General features: G+C 37.1%; 2 protein-coding genes across 2 annotated transcripts; one reads left to right on the top strand and one right to left on the bottom strand.

The window, feature by feature from the left end:
• The first annotated feature begins 1055 nt into the window (after nucleotides 1-1055).
• LOC112197956 (cytochrome c oxidase subunit 6b-3) lies at nucleotides 1056-3186 on the top strand. Its single transcript, XM_024338941.2, has 4 exons — nucleotides 1056-1238; nucleotides 1862-1950; nucleotides 2031-2112; nucleotides 2866-3186. Exons 1-4 carry the CDS (start codon nucleotides 1230-1232, stop codon nucleotides 2917-2919), a joined length of 234 nt encoding a protein of 77 aa, XP_024194709.1. The 5' UTR covers nucleotides 1056-1229; the 3' UTR covers nucleotides 2920-3186.
• Nucleotides 3187-7208: 4022 nt separating this feature from the next.
• On the bottom strand, nucleotides 7209-15090 carry LOC112196345 (FHA domain-containing protein DDL). The gene is made up of 11 exons (XM_024336663.2): nucleotides 14907-15090; nucleotides 12581-13355; nucleotides 11942-11970; nucleotides 11409-11475; nucleotides 11133-11190; nucleotides 9771-9863; nucleotides 8676-8790; nucleotides 8541-8588; nucleotides 8313-8358; nucleotides 8130-8200; nucleotides 7209-7459 (listed from the first exon to the last, which is right to left on the bottom strand). Exons 2-11 carry the CDS (start codon nucleotides 13319-13321, stop codon nucleotides 7420-7422), a joined length of 1308 nt encoding a protein of 435 aa, XP_024192431.1. The 5' UTR covers nucleotides 13322-13355; nucleotides 14907-15090; the 3' UTR covers nucleotides 7209-7419.
• Between the last annotated feature and the right edge of the window lie 1588 nt (nucleotides 15091-16678).

Here is a 16678-nt window from a genome sequence, read left to right as displayed (position 1 = left end):
TTGAGACGTCATCGTCGGACGGGTAGTCCTGGAGTCTGAGTCCACCGGTGACGGTTCGAGGCAGGTAGAGGCTGGGAAGGTGAGGAACGATGGAGGACTTCTGGTATTATGCGGGGCAAGCTACAACCACCGAATCGAGCTTTTGACGATCGGATCCTCCTATGGTCGCCGTCATGGAAACCTCGTAGAGGGCAAGGGCGACTCTGGTTGCACCCCGGATCCGACTGGAATTTCAGGGTGACGAAGATCTGGCCACTGTTGTTGGGCATCTACCCACGATGGCTTGTTTTGCCAGACTTGGCTTGACATTTCTGTGGTTTGGCGGCGGATGGTTCTAACGCTAGCGTGTTTTGGCTACTGGTGCGAGCCGTGGATTGCCGGCAGAGTTTTTCGACAGTGATGGTGGTATGCGTTCAATATCACGTGAGGGAGGATGCAAGGGAAGTTGGGTCGTGGGCCTTTGCTTTGTTGATGGGCTTTTCCTGGTGGGCTTGTGATCTTTTATTAGGTTTTATAAGTATTGTTGCTAATTTCAGTCCTTGTAGGTTTGTTTTTCAAATAATTTTCTGCCATTCTCTGGTAGAATTAGGTGGGCTTTGTCCCAGCTTGCAGGTTAGGTATGCATTGTCTGGTCTAGTGAGGAGGCGTGTCGTTGTTGACTGGACGCAACTTCCTAGTGACATAATGAAACAGAGTGCCATGGGTCTTAGTTCCGATTGACAACATAGTGAGACAACTGTTTTTATTTGTCAACTAATGATCCTCTTCGTGAGAGTGATCTTGCCAGTCTATCACCATAAAGCAAATGCAGTTGCGAGATGTGCAACCATTGCTATTGGGTGCATGTTATGATACATTATTTTTGTAGAGATTTCCTGTTATTATTGCGAGACATTCTCTTAACGCTAATTGTAAGTTGGGGTTAAGGCACCACGTCCCCCCTCCCCCTCCCATGTATTATTTTGTTTCATTAATTAAGGCTTAAGGACAGCCGTATGGACCCTAAATGAAGTTTAAGCACTAAATTTAGTAAATTAGGGGGAAAAAATATCATTTTCGCCGGAAAGGAATCCAAATGTTTATGTAACATTACTTTCCGCTGGACAATCGGTCATCGAACGACCCGGTGAGAAACTCAGCCCAACTCTTCATATATACCTTTTTTTCCCCTCGGCAAATCTTCCAAATTCTCTCGCTCTTTCATTTTTCATCGACCCAAGTTCTCAGTCATGGCCGAGGTTAGCTTCTTCCGCCCCTCTCTCTCTCCGTATATCTTATCGTTCAAGGATTTTGTTAATTCCATCATTTTATGAATCTCTCTGTGTTGGGCTAATTCTTCAAACAGAATTTCGTTGTGAAAGTACCAATTTTTTATATTAAATTGTGGATTTTTACATTAAATCGTTGATTGATGATTTCGTTCAAAGATTTATAATTGACTTTTTATATTGATCTGTTATTTGTAGATAGATTTATAGGTCTACAATATTTTGAATGATGTATTTTCAGATTAATGAATGAGATGTTGCGTCTATTCCTTTTAAGAGTGAAACTTGGTGATGAAAAAAATATATATATTCTGATGTTGAAATTTAGAGTTGTTATATGGATACCCTTAAACCTGTATCAAATGTATTTACAGTATTTTAGATGCATGTTGTCTCTGGATTAATTTGTCCATTTTTATGGATGATTAAGTGTGAGGCCCCAACATCCTACATTTTAAGTGGCACTTCAATATTGTTGATCTAGTAATCAATTTTATTTACTTTCTGGAAAAATGAAGTTGTTGCGTCCAGTTGGCTACCGTCCACAATTTGTTATATTACTTCTTACATAAAATTTCTGATATGTATCTTAGGTTGAGCTGAAAACAGCACCTGCTGATTTTCGATTCCCTACGACAAATCAAACCAGGCACTGTTTCACGCGATACATTGAGTTTCATAGGTAGATTTCTGAACTTTATTGCATGGTAGCTTAATAGAAAACAGTTGATTGAGCCTTCAAACATTTAAAACCAATTGCAGGTGCTTAGCAGCAAAGGGTGAAGAGTCTGGTGAATGTGAAAGATTTTCCAAATATTACCGTTCGCTTTGCCCAGGCGAATGGGTGAGTATTTCTTAGCTTTTTTCTTCTGCAATCGACGGAAGATTTTCTCAGGCTTATTCAGATATTTTGCATATTATGTACTTCTAGGGTAAGATGCTTAATTAAGCACTTGCATGTTCTTAAGTTACAGAAATTTAGAAGATCGGGAAAATAAATCAAGAACATCATTTAATCTTTTGTAGTCCAGTTTCATAATTTTGAGATAAAGAGGAGTTTTGCAATAGAAAGCTCTGGTAGTAAGCTCTCCAGTCTGCAATTTTAATCATAGGTGAGGTAGATAGTCTATTCCAGCAAGGCTTTTAGGCTAGAGAGGAATGTTGAAGTTTAATGGAAATGTGGAATGGTGCATTTGTTTTGGGGTAGTGTGGTTAGATATATAAAATAATGGTTTAATAGTTAAAGTATGGAGTTGGTGGAGATTTGATAAAAAAGAATTGGATTTGGTATTCCTTGTTTGTTTCATCAGAGTAACTAAATTCCCTTTTTCCTCGTCTTTATATTATTTTATTTTATTTTACTTTTTCCTTTTTTGGGATGGGAGGGCTGCGGTAGTGTAGTGGGAAGGCTAATTGCTTAAGCAGTTTGGTCCATTGTGCTTGTTATGTGCTCTGTATAGTGTTTTTCCTTGGTTACTGTTGATGGTTTTTCAAGTGCAGGTATCATTAGCAATTAAACTGGACAATAGATATTAGTACTTTTCACCTCATTACATTTAGTTTCTTAACCTTTTCATGGGCGCTTGAATTCCTGTAGGTTGAGAAGTGGAACGAGCAGAGGGAGACTGGGACATTCCCAGGTCCGCTTTGATTTAACATCAGCAGCTTGGAATGATCTTTCTTTCACATGAAAAGTTATGGTTCACTTTTGTTGTTTTAAGTCTTATGAGTTGCATGATTTTCAGTTGGATCATTGTGAATCAATAAGTAACCAGTTCAAATTTCATTGGGTTTATTGAACCACTGCATTTGTGAAGGACTTGAAATAGACCTGAAATGTCATTCTTGTTTAATCTTGGGTTATTTTCAGCACAAATGGTTCCCTAGTTTGATAACATTTTGAGGTGTCTTTTTTTTCCCTCTTATGTTCCTTTTTTCTGGCTACATCAAGTTTGTGCTCTTCCCCAAGAGGACAGAATGGTCGATCTGCTTTGAGTACATTTAGTATGAACCAGGAATAAAGGAATATAGGAATGTTTGGGAATCAAGGAATAAATTGGTTTTGATGTTTGACTGTTTTGAGTACTGGATTGCTAACTTGTAGTCGGTTTGCAATTTTGATTGTTAACTATGTTGATTATTAAGAAGGGATTCCTATTAAGAACTATAGACTGCTAGCTTCTTCTTTTCTTTTTTCTTCTTTTTTTGCTTCCTCGAAGTAGGGACTCGTTTCACAATAGCTATGAAGTAGATAAATTTGGTTTTCGTTCTGATTCTTTAATTAAATAAGCATGTATGTCATTAGGAGTGGTCAAGGGTCCTAATTCTTTTTTGTTTATGTGCAACTTTTTTTTTTTCCGGTTATGGTTCAATAAGAGTTGAGTATGATGTTAATTGGAGTCTCGTGATTAGGCTTTTGAGAACATGAGTAGTCCCCCAATAATAAAGCTTTTAGTGGGGATTAATAAACCTCCTAAACTTTTAATAAATCTCCTAAAACTTTTAGTGGGGCTTGCCCACCCTGCTAGTACATCCATTTTGGATGAGTTATGGTTAGAGGACACTCCGGACATTATTCTTGATGTTCTTATACTTGATGTTCCTATAGGAGATGGTTGTAATTCATTACAAGGTTCAAGCTCTACGTCCTCCTTGGTGTTTACCTGATTATTAATAATAGGGTTTTTGTCCATTTACCCTATTTCTAGGGATTTTTTTCCCACTTACTCCATTAAGTTTTTTAAATTCTCTCTTACCCAATACACTCTAAAGGAGTCTTCCCTAATACCCCATTAAGATTTTTTTTTTTGTTTTAAATTTTTTTTAATACCATTTTACCCTTCACCCTTTTGTTACTTAGAGAGAGAGAGAAAATGGAAGAGAGAGAAACCATAAGAGACTTCGCCGGACCCCGTCACCGGCAGCCGGAATTCGGTCACCGACTGCCGAATTCCGGTCACCGGCCGCCGGATTCCTATTGCCTCCCAATAGATGCCTATTGCCCCCCAATAGACGTCTATCAGCCATGTATTGCCCCCCAATAGAACTTTTGGCCTATTACCCCCAATAGACGTCTATTGCCCCCCAATAGACGACTATCAGTCATGTATTGCTTCTCCAATAGATGTCTATTGCCCCCCATAGGACTTTCAGTCGCCAAAATAAGAACTAATCTTCTTAGATTTAGACAAATAAAACTTTGATTAAAGAAAAAAAATATATATATATATATATATTACATCAATTCAAAATGTCTATTGCCCTCCAATAGACGTCTATTTGCCTCCCCAATAGACGTCTATTTGCCTCCCCAATAAACGTCTATTACCCCCAATAGACATTGAACTATAATCACAAACACTGTACAATCTCTTCAAATTTACTGACTATCAAATTCCAATAGCAGGTTCACAATTACCACAACACTGTAGAGCCAGTAAATAAACTTAACAGAGATCAATTCGAGTCAATCAGCCATGGGTAAAACAAAACCGATACAAAATCCGGTGAAATTTACCGTTCCGGAGTCCGATACTGGACTCTTCGGTGTTTATTTTGGAAAGCACGCTTTTGTATCAGTCTTGGAAGTCAAACTAATCAAGATCCCTATGTATGAATTGGCCGCTGAGCTCGATTTCGTATCGCCCTCGGAATCCATGGCTCTTTGTAATTCGAAGCTCTCTCTCTGTAAAGCGACACCAGGGAGCTAGGTAGAAGCAGCGAGCACGAAGAACAAGCAGACGGCAGAAGAAGATCCATAACTGCTCTCCCGACATACATACAAATTCATCATCATCTACATCAAAACCCTAAGGATTTAGATTCACAATCCCCCAAATTTGACCAAAAATTCACACACAGACGCATAGATGAGCATGAAACTAAGCAAGCGAGCTAAGATTGGTAATGAAATCAAACAAAACAAAGGAGAAGGAAAAAGGAGAGATTACGAGAAAATGAGCGAGGGTCCAGGCCATGCCGGGAGAGAAGAGAAGAGGCAGAGAACGATGAGCCATGAAAAGAAGACGATGAGAATGTAGGTGGTCCAAACGCCGGGGTACGTAAACCATTCCTTGTTCCGATTCAGATATGTCGGTCGCACTGCCGTCACGTACATCTCCTCCTCTTCCTCCTACACCGTTGGATTTCCGGATTTGGATATGTGCGGCGGAGATTGAACGGAAACGAAGAGAGAGAGAGCTAGGAGATGAAGATGAAGAGTGGCGACGATGAAGAAGGTAATAAGGAGGAGACGCTCATCATCACCGACCAGATAGAGAGCGATCTGAAAGAAATCGGAGAGGGATGAGAGAGATTAAGGGGTTTATTAATTTGATTAAGGGCAAAATAGTCATTTTACTTCAAATAGGGTAAGTGGGAATAAAAATCTCTTGCTAGGGTTAGTGGGATAAATTTGGCTCATTTTGGGGCTTTTAGTCAAGGACCCTTAATAATAATATGGGGAGGAGCTCCACCACTCCTACCTAATGGGTAATCTTACCCGCTTTCAATAAATATATATATATATATATATATTCATTTTTCACTGATTATTGACCTTTAATATAACTTTTATTTGGGAATTGGGCGGTGCAATAAACTTTTATTGGGGCTCAATAAACCTCCTAAAACTTTCAAATTCAAGAACATCTTCATTTTTCGTAATTATTGACCCTCAATAAAACTTTTATTGGGAGACAATAAACTTTTTTTTTTTTTGGGGGGGGGGTTTCAATAAACTTCTAAAAAAATTATGAGATCTCCGGCGATCTCCTCGTGGACTTCCGGCGACCTCTCTAGTGATCACCGACGACCAACGAGGGTCCGACGACATCCGGAGATGTTCCGGCTCTATGACCTCTCTCTCTCTCCCACTTTATCTCTATGTGACAAAGGGAGAGGGCAAAATAGTCCTAAAAATAAATAAATAAACAAAAAAAAAAAAAAAAAGCTTAATTTAGTATTAGAGAACAAAATCTATTACCCTATGAGACTATGAGCAATTGGGAAATCCACAAGTTTGGTAGGATAAGGAGAACTAATTTAAAATTAGGGTATTTGGACATTTCTCCAAAAAATACTTCATCTTGAATGAGCAAACTTGGGAAGGAAAGCTTCCTGAATGTGCCAAGTGCTTTCAATTTTGATCTTCACGTTGACCAAGAGGTTTCTGTATTTAATTTCTTTGTATTGGTGTTTTCAATAAAAATATTTAAAAATAAAAATAGAAAACAATCCCTCTGATGATGGGTTTTCATTGAGCAATCACATTGATAGTCAGCATTGCTCACCTAAAAGGAACAGTTTAAGATGATGTGAGAAATACGTGTCTCAACTCTCAACCACATTTAAAATTATAACAATTTAAAACTATATATTTATTTTCAACCGTCAAATTCACTCACAGTTCCTCAAAAATCATCTCTTAGATAAGCAGTCCTTCATTGATGGTTAGATTGCCTCTCCTTACCTATACTAGTGCCACAGAACAAAGAACGTAGCCAGCAAAAGTCCGGCAGATAATTACTTTAGGCTGTCAAGTTTTTTTTATTAACTTTTAGGCTTTCAAGTTTCAAATGCCATTTTGCCAAAAAGGCTAAGAGAAGAATTAAAAAACAAAATGCAAGGAGAGAGATTGTTTGCAACGCTGTATCAAAATAAGCCAACTCCTAGTCATCACATTCTTATTTATAACTCCATAGCAGCTGGCGCCACAGCCATCTGATACAATTCTCGCCCATAGAAAACTGTACTAACATTGGGCCACTGGCCAATTATTAGTCTCTTCAAATAATACGTCAATCAATCCTTCAGTGACACTAAAGTCAGTCTCTAGAGTTTTGACTAACTTAGAACAACTCCAACAGTTTCCTTATATCTTGATTTTTCTCCATTTTAGAGAAAAATTTAGCTGTTTTGCCTGTTTACAACTAAATATACTGTGGAGTATCTGATTTCATGAATTACACAAAAAGATGAGATATAACATACCATCCGTCCTTTCCAACATCTAAAAAATAAAAAATATATATTCAAAATCGATGGGCGTCATGAAATTTAGTCATTTTTCTATACAACTGGTTAGCCAAGCAAACAGAAGTAGTTCCATACATCTCTGTGGGAGGCAATTTGCAGTAGCCAATTTTACCTGTCAATCCATAGAATTCTCGTGCAGTAGAACATACTCTCGGCTGAAAATAAAAAATAAAAAATAATGAGAACTGTCAAAATTCGATATTTACACACACCCACACACACATCCACACACATCTATATTACTAGCAAAACAGCAAGGATTCCAGATCATATCAAGGACAGAAAATAAGAATTTGGGCAGTAAGACAACAGATTCTTGAATTAGGCAATACTTCCAAACAAATGCAGGTTCAGCATATACAAGCACTGCACATTTGATTTTTAATATGTTCCAAGTACTCTTTAAGAGTATAAATTGTATCGCATCTTTTTCCATTTAAGATTCTGGTTAGTTTTACATTCATCTAAACTTTTAGTTCGTATTCATGTGCAACTAAACAAACACAAATATCCGCCACTTCCTGATCTGTAGCTGAAACTTAACCCCGCCCATCTTGTTGAGTTGGTTTCTAAAACCAATAGTTTTAGCTAATTCCAAAAGAGGTTACCTTAAAAACCAAACCAAGTGAGCATTCAACTACAAGTATCATTACGGTAAATAACAAGGGATAAAACATGAAGCCTAACAAAAATATATTGTTCAAAGAAAAAAAAGATTAATAAATAAATAAATAAATTTCTTTTGCAGTGCTTTCCTGGAAGACAGCAATCTAAGCATCACAAAATATTATACTGGATCATAGTGGATATAGATCAGTGACTTACCTACTATTACCAAATTTAATCGTGTCTTTTTCCATAAGTTCATAATATCGCTGAGGTTCAATTGCAGTTTCCTGCAAAAACAAAGGAAATATTAAAGCTAAATTCCTGCAAATACAGCCAAATCTCACCCTACTGCAAACAAATGACATTTGTAAATATAACACATCAATTTGAACCACTTACATTGACAAAAGTTTTATTTGTGCTTCCAAGATCCATTACGTAAGGCCTATAATGGAGCACACAAGAAACTAGATATCACTATATGATAAACAGGGGCCAAGAGGCCCAAACAGAAAGAAAAATTACAGTTACAGAATTCACAGTCCTAAATCCCAACTATAACCATATAATATTTGAAACAATCACTCCTCAATTAATGGAATTAACCAGAAATTAGCTGTATCTTACTTGACTTCCTTTGACAATGTACCATCTGGTTGCTCCTTTTCTACTTGCCTGGCATGGTGGATAATTGATACAAAATTATTTGCTACTGACTTGGAACATAAATGGCAAAAATAAAACAGAAAATTATGGATCTACCGGAATTGTAGAACAGCATGTTGCTTGCTGCAGGACGGGTGATCCGTAGGGATGTCTGCCACCCTTCTTTCCCTCCCGAAAAGGTAACAGCTTTGGCGATGTATCTTAATGGGTTCTGCAAATATGTTGAACTTAGAACAGAACCAAAACTCAGAAAATTTTTTTGATCATCATGATAGATCCCAAAAGAAATGGACAAAAAGATCAGCAAGCGAATGACATTAGCAATGAACAGGTAGAAGTAGGATTTTTGAATTCCTACTAGATTTGGAAAATCACCGAACACAAGTGATCACAAAGTAGTGAAAGGTACATGTTTGGAATGCTAACCACAAAGTAATAAGATGCTCACTCAGAACTTGACTGATCTAAAATCTCAGTAGACAAGTAAACAATACAGAACCAATAAATTTAAAAATAAATAAATAAAAAGTTGAAGGAACTAGACAATTAAGTATCAGAGTTATCGGTGTATCATTTGTTACATATTTTAACCACAAAGAGGAAATTTCCGCAAGAACTGTAACAGCAACAACCATTTATCATGTGCAGAGGACAAAAAGTCTATTGAAGATGAATTTTATTTTATTTCGTGACGAGAGATTCTTAATCATGTCTAATCTCCAATACTCCCACAATCGCACCCAAGCTGATAATGTTTGAAGATATGTCCATTAGGTGTAAAAGAAAGGAATTACTACATGAGGCTATCGTGACATTTAGGTTATAGGAAAAGGTTACGTGTGTGAAGGTTTTTACTAGATGAGATGGTATGGTATGGACACAAAAGTTGTCACAAGCCTAAGGTTTAATCAAGTCTTAGAAAGCAATAATAGAATATTCAGTCATCAGCTCCAGCTTCTCAGATTTAAGACCTGAGGACACTTTATTTGCAAAAGGGCTTGTAACAAGGTTCTTTGGTTAACAGGACATAAGGCAAATTTTAAGTATTGTTATTAAAATGTAGTCTGTAATGTGCAGCTTCTTCAAAATCATTGCTCAAGTGCTTCATAACTACATCAGAGACTTGCCATAAAAAAGGAAAGAAGCAACAACATGGAGATAACTCCCAGTATTAAATTTCAAGAGACTTGCCATTAAAAGCTTCACCACCCTTGAAAACATAAAGCCGCCATTTTACACAAGGTGGCCGTCCTTCTGCTGGCTCAGTGTATAATAGTGTTATACCTGACAAATAACAACTCATTAAAAATAAGTTTTTCTTCTTCTTTAAACCTTCACAGTAAAGGCAAACACAAATCCATAATCGCTACACTGAATGTACATACAAACTGTTAGAGAATGGAAAGTCTACTGATATTAAATCCAAGTATTATAATTAGTTTCCTAGATTTTAAAGGTGTAATCTACTTTCCTTATTTATAATTAGTTTCCTAGATTTTAAAGGTGTAATCTACTTTCCTTAAGTAGGTGATTTGGTTGTCATTTAGTTTATCATTATAATTAGAGTTATTAGTTATTTAAACCTTTCAGTGTTATTATTAATCAATCTCATTCTCTCCCCTCAAGATTCTGGACATGGCATCAGAGCATCAGAGGTGCATCACCAGTATAATTTGTGTTCTCATCTTTGGATCATTCTAGACAGTGTCTCTTTGTTAGTAGTCAACTCTTCTCCTCTGGCAGAGTCATATTTTGTCGTTGTTTGGTCTTAGCGGTTTAACGCCCATTTCAGTTTGGATGAAGATGCTCAGCAAGATCCTAATCCAAGATGTAATCTTGGTAATGTTTTGCTGCAAGTTTAAGTGTTGTTTGAGTGCCATATAGCTAATGAGGGTTGGATATTTGTATTTGGTTACTGAATTTAGTACATCAGCCTAGAGGTTGTTTTTGGTTGTTGAGTTTGATGGGTTGAAGTTTGTCTACTTTCTTATATTTCTACCCTGAAGTTTACCATGCCTCAGAATAACAGCTGTCCTCAACACTTTCGGACCCCAGAATATATTCCAGTGTGTAGGCATGTGATGCCCAAGTTGTTTGGAGCAATAGTATATGTAGTCAGCTCTGTGTAAGGGGACCAAAAAGTTAGAAGTTTTGTTAGACAAATGATGCCCTACATTAATGATTAATCCAGATTTAAGAATACTGAAGAAGTTGAAGATAAAGGCTTTAGGAAACATGGCTTTAAGAGACATGAACCAATCACACAATACTATGTTTTGAGTTCTCAATCATGTTTTAGACTAATGATTATCATCTACGTCCAACTTAAGAGGGAGGGAGGGGGGGATGGATTTTTGTTTAGGTTTGTGATCTAGTTTTCAAGAGTAAGGGATGCATTGGTTATTTAGGTTTGTATTATGATTAGTTGTACCCTATGTAACCCCATTAAGGGTTGTGACTAGTGCACTCAAATGTCAACACAAACATTGACCCAAACAAAAGTAAGAAGAGGATTGACATTTTGTTTCAAAAACAAAGAAATGAACACCTCACCCCTGAATCTATTGGTTTCCGCAGCAAGCTTTCCAGATAGCTCAAACGAAGGTTTTTGCTGCAAGTCAAGTAACAGAAGGAAAGGAAAGGAAAGTAAGTATAATTGCCACCTTCCACCCAATCAAATAAATTATCGCAATAAAGTTTATGATACTTGGACGAGGTTGGGATAAACAAGATCCTCACAGATTGCAGAAGGTCACTGAGAATAATTTGACATAAATAACCGTAATGTAGAAAATAAGAGTTATGATGTAAAGAAACCACACAACTCACCTTTTTCTGTGCTTCCAAGGCCTCCTCAGCAGCTCTCATCATTGCTACTGAATCATTCTCATCAATCCTGCTCAAGCAAGCAATCAACAGCTCATTAAAGCTATATTAAGACTTAATAAAAGAGTGCACTGAAATAGTAAAAATATCATAGCCCGAAGCCCCGAAGTGTTGTAACCTATATTTATGTGAAACTAGATTAACAAATAAACAGGCATTCAGTGTCTGAGAGGAGTCGGATCTTCAGACTTAAAAACCACAAAGTGTTTTTCTTATGTTCTCTGTTGCTTTGGAAAACAATAATTCATCAATACACAAATTACACACATATAGCTTCTTATATAAATTCAGTTTATATTAATAAAATATACAGAAGAAAACTATAGTTGTGAAAAATAATATTTGAATACAGGAAAAAGGTACAATATCAAAGTAAGGAAAATTATAGTACAAAGCTAAAAAAATAAAAATGCCACCCAAGGAAAATATGTAACGACTGATAGATTACTCAACTGTTCACAAAAGCATCAACTTACCCATGCTCAGCTTCCCTTGACTCTGGTACCTGAAACATATTAACCAACAGTACACCTCACATAAGAATCAATGCAACTACAGACATAAGCAAGTATATCAATAACTAAATTGACCAAAAATTAATGCAAAATTTATTATTTATTTTTTGTTTCATGTTGTGCTTCATCCAAGAAAGTCCTATACATACTACTAACCCCATGTGGTAGGATGTCATTGAACTCCTATGTATAATGTAGGCACAACAAATTACAATATGAGTGCCTTTTAACATTGTCTAAAAGCAATATATACACTTCTCTAAAAAAGTTAAAAGACGTTCGGATGGAAGTTGTGAATGCTAATTCTCTACAAAAGAAATTTTTCCAATGAAAATGAAATTTACACTCCCTAATTTGCAATCCACACTCATTGTTTCCTTTGTTGGTTGAAATTTTTATAAAAAGGCAAAATTTAAGTTATTTGAAAAAGGAGACATGGAGTGTGGATTGTAATATGGGGAGTGTAAATTCACTCCCCTTTTGCCAATTGCAAATATAAAGTAATATGAAAAACCGTTTGCATGTATTCGTCACATAATTTAAGAGCAATTTCAGAATAAAGTTATTGCAAAGGAAGGGGGAGTGGATATCACCAGACACCTCATAGTGAGCTCTGGTATCTGCAGCTTGTCGAGGCGACTGAGTTTTGTGTTTTTTCTTCTGGTGTCCATTCAATGGTGAAGTAGACTCCCCATGTCTCGATCTTGAAGACCTATGACCAGAACTGTCTTTTTCTGTCCCTCTCTCCATTCCTTCAGTCTCATTTTCCCTATCTGAGCCATTTTCCCTTTGCATACTTCTGTCACTCCCTCTGTGATGATTTCTTTCATGGCCCTCAATTACTTTATCTCCATATTTTGTTTCATCCGGATGTTGAGGTGAGGGAGATCTATGCCTACTCCTCCGGTGTCGATCTGATGGAGAGGTATCATGCCTTGATCTTGAAGATTTACCATTGGTATGATCCCTTCCCGACAATTTCTCATTTCTATCACTCCCAACTTCTCTCTCTGGACCCCCCTCCTGTAAATCCCTACCGATCCCCCTACCATTCTTCCTTTCATCTTCTCTCTCAGGCACTCTTCCAGCTTGAGCTCTTCTTAACCATTTGGTGCAAGGAGAAGGAGAGCGAGGAGGAGGAGTGGGCGACCTTGCATGCTTGGGAGACTTGGGGCGACTTGAATGCTTCACTGCAACGGGAGAACTGCCTCTCTGGGACTTTCTATGTTGATTAGGTGATCTTTCTGTTCGAGATTGACTCTTCCTATAAGGGCTCCTTCTAGGAGGAGATCCATGGTCACGTACTGGAGATTTGGAATGATTTTTTAGATTACGCCCCATCAAGGAACTTTTCAAATGCCCATGCAGCCTTCTCCTGACAAACATAACGTGAGAAACAAACTGACTACCTTGTAAAGACTTAGCAGTCATTATTGGACCGGGCCTAATCAAAATCCACACAATTTAGGGATAGGCCAGACCAGGGCCTCAATATACAAGCCCTAACCTGCCCCAAGAGTAGGGCAGCACAGGTCAGTAGAGCTGGCTGGGATTGGAGTCATTCCTTTTTCTTTCTATTTCTAAACTAAACTGAAAAACATAACACAAATGACAAATGGAAACAACACTTGAAATTAGATATAAGTTTCTCGAACTGGAAGACATGATCTAATGCTGAATATATTAATAGTTTACATAAATTGCAAGTAAAATTAAACTTGGGGTGGAAGACTGCTGCATCACTAGTTTGTTAGAACCAAACACCATCCATCTCCTTCTAGCACCTCCGTTGACATTTGAGGTGAATAACTAAATAGTGTCCGTTTAAATCACCCGTAATTACTAAGACTTGAACAACCAAGTTTCTTATCAATACAGAGAAGTAGCAGCCATTCAATGAAAAAGTTCTCTAAGATTCCTTTATGCTAGCCTATCCTAACTATTGAATATCAAAGCAAAACCAACAAAAGCAAGACCAGATTATTTATGAACATTACAAGGTTAAGTGACCGTCGATAAAAGTTTCATGTCTATAACCATGACACTCAAAAAAAATTTCCTGTCCCCTATAAACCACGACACATCCATAGATCTTGGAATAAACTAACCCTTCCAAAGGATTACTATACAATACCGGTGAGCAAAGAAAGAATCTCACAGAACTCTATAATCTTACCTCTATATGAGAAGCTTAGAGGCTATGTTCTTTGTCAATGTTATCTATGTTATCTTACAAAACAAGCACATGGCTATGACTGAGGCTATGCTACCTATACATCATTCGATTGATGAGGATTAATATGCAGAGGCATGAGGTCATGCTTTCACACGTATAGCTCTAATTTTCTTTTTTCATTTGTTATATACAATCTGTATTCTCTTCCTTTTGGCCTCAAAAACAATAAAACAAGGGCAAATGACGAAGACAAACAAATGGCTTCATTCCAAGCATGAACACATCGTCCCGCTTCAACACCTAGCTGTCATTTAATTATGAGGTTCACCTACTTCCAGTTGACATATGAAAGGAGTTTCTAAAGCTGAAACCATATGAACTGAATTTCTAAAGCTGAAAAAAAAAAAAAAAAAAACAAATGCTTCACAGGGAAGAACATATCACGTGTTCTAGACTTTTAGTCGTTTGATTCTGATAAGTAGAAAAGAAAATATGATCTCCCCGACCATTTTTTAAGAAACCTACAAAGCTCCAACGTTTGACACAAAACTTCACATCCCAATAGCCATTATCAGTAGTTAAGTAAACCAAATCAAACCCACCTGAATAATTCAGGTAGAATCAACAATAAGAATATCAGAGTTAATCCCTAAATTCAACTACTACGAATCTAAAGTGCTAAACCAATCCAACATGCTTACTCAATTATACTTAACTACGAATTTAACAATAATTCAAATGGATACTTACAATTCGGGAAGTTAGATGGGGCAAGATGAAGAACGAAGAAGACGACGGGAAGAATAAAATTGGAAGAGACCGCTTGGAATTTGAAATTGGAGAAAAACACTGAAGACTGGACTGGATACGCTCAAACGCTACTCTAAACGACGTCGGATCACCTTATAATTTTTCTACATTCTTAATACTAAAAAAAAAAAAAACAGAATGGGCTGACCGTCAGCCGACACTCATCCAGGTTATGTAGGTCCGTCGTATTTAATTGAGAACATGCAAGGTTAGTTTGAGATTGCCATGATTTAAAAACAAAACTAGGCATGGACATTTTAACCTGGAAATCCGAAAATCCGGATTGGACCGATGGGTCGGGTTTTGAAAAAAAAAATGACAGAAAAACAAAAGGCTTGGACCATTAGCTTTTAACGGGCCGGTCCCGGGCCCACGGATCCAATGACCCTAAAGCCTGAAGACCCGAACACACCTCTTAATACCTCTCAGTTTTATCATTTTATCCTCATATATGGAATTGTTTTTCTAATTTTCTGAATCTTCCCTAATCCCTTTCTACTCTACTTCGAAGAACAGAACCCTAAACCCTAAACCTCAGTCAACTATCCTTTATTCCTTAGCAAAATAACAAAGCACAATCAAGGATAGATGACATGCCCACCTACTTCCATACCCATCTAGATTTCAATCAATTCGTCAAACCCCGTCTTCAATCCCATTCAATTCCTTTCCTGACTTTGTCAAATATCTGATTTCCCAATCCTATCCTTAACCCCCAAGCCTCTTTTTCAAAGAACAAAACCTCAGAACCCTAATTCCTAAATGGAAAACGCAGCTTCGGTTTGTGGGAGTGAGATGGTGGTTGCTTCCCGTCATTCCAGCCAGTTTAAAGGGTTTGAATTTAAACTATGAAACTCCATTTGTTTGTAACTTTGAAGATTGGATGCTATTTTCTTCGTTTTGTATCTTAGTTTGTGATTTGTATGATGGGTTAGGTTGTGGAGAAACTGTAGCCAAGTCAAACTGGACTTTTGGGCTCAAAAAATTGGAAGGACCGACCCTTTCATTCACGGTCAGGGAATTCCCGGTCCCTAAGACTAAAAAATGTGATTCGAGCCCGGCCCGTTCAATTCTGGTTCGGTCCCGAGCCATGCAAATGTCACGTCGGGTTGGGACAGTGCCTAAGCCTAAAAAAAACTGTTGCTGCATATTTTTAAAAAGTGCTGTAAGTATATAAAACAATTTCAGAGCGTGTTTTGATCTACAGCAGCTTCTAAAAGCAACCTTTGAGCTGCTTCTAAATTCTGTTGTCAGTGACTTATAATTTTTAATTAAAACTGTTTTTTATCTTTTTACCAAACACAATAAAATCTAAAATTTTAAATAAAAGCTTATTTTTTTAAAAGCGAAACAATCACAAACGGGGCTGCAAGCTTCTCTCTAAAAGTGAGGACTAAGAAGCAACATAATTAGCCCAAGTGGTGAAGCTTGTTGGAAATTGGGTTAGGATTGGATTATATCAGGAGTTTGTTTTCCTTTCAATATGACAAAAAAAAAAAAAAAAAAACTAAGTGGGTATTGTTTAAGTAAATCCAGAATATGTGTCTGACTCAAACTCTAGGTTACTTGACCTAGTTATGATAGGGTTATGAATTATAGATATTCATAGATATCTGATTAATTGTACGATTATCTTTCCTTGTACAATTCTGATTCTATGTCTTGTAATCCTCTATATAAAGAGGCCCCTATTATCAATGAAAGCACGATTC

Source organism: Rosa chinensis, chromosome 4 (genome assembly GCF_002994745.2).
Source record: "Rosa chinensis cultivar Old Blush chromosome 4, RchiOBHm-V2, whole genome shotgun sequence".
NCBI lineage: Eukaryota > Viridiplantae > Streptophyta > Magnoliopsida > Rosales > Rosaceae > Rosa > Rosa chinensis.
Note: the sequence above shows the minus strand (reverse complement) of the source record. Positions and strands in the feature narration are given on the sequence as shown.

Bases quoted from the DNA above. Each gene is read 5' to 3' on its own strand.
- LOC112197956 (XM_024338941.2), top strand. The intron at 1,951-2,030 runs GTAGATTTCTGA...AACCAATTGCAG, and splicing joins CGATACATTGAGTTTCATAG to GTGCTTAGCAGCAAAGGGTG. The intron at 2,113-2,865 runs GTGAGTATTTCT...GAATTCCTGTAG, and splicing joins CGCTTTGCCCAGGCGAATGG to GTTGAGAAGTGGAACGAGCA.
- LOC112196345 (XM_024336663.2), bottom strand. From the start codon at position 13,321: ATGGGGCGTAATCTAAAAAATCATTCCAAATCTCCAGTACGTGACCAT. The intron at 11,191-11,408 runs GTGAGTTGTGTG...CTTGACTTGCAG, and splicing joins CCTTGGAAGCACAGAAAAAG to CAAAAACCTTCGTTTGAGCT. The intron at 8,201-8,312 runs GTAAGTGGTTCA...TTGTTTTTGCAG, and splicing joins CAAATAAAACTTTTGTCAAT to GAAACTGCAATTGAACCTCA.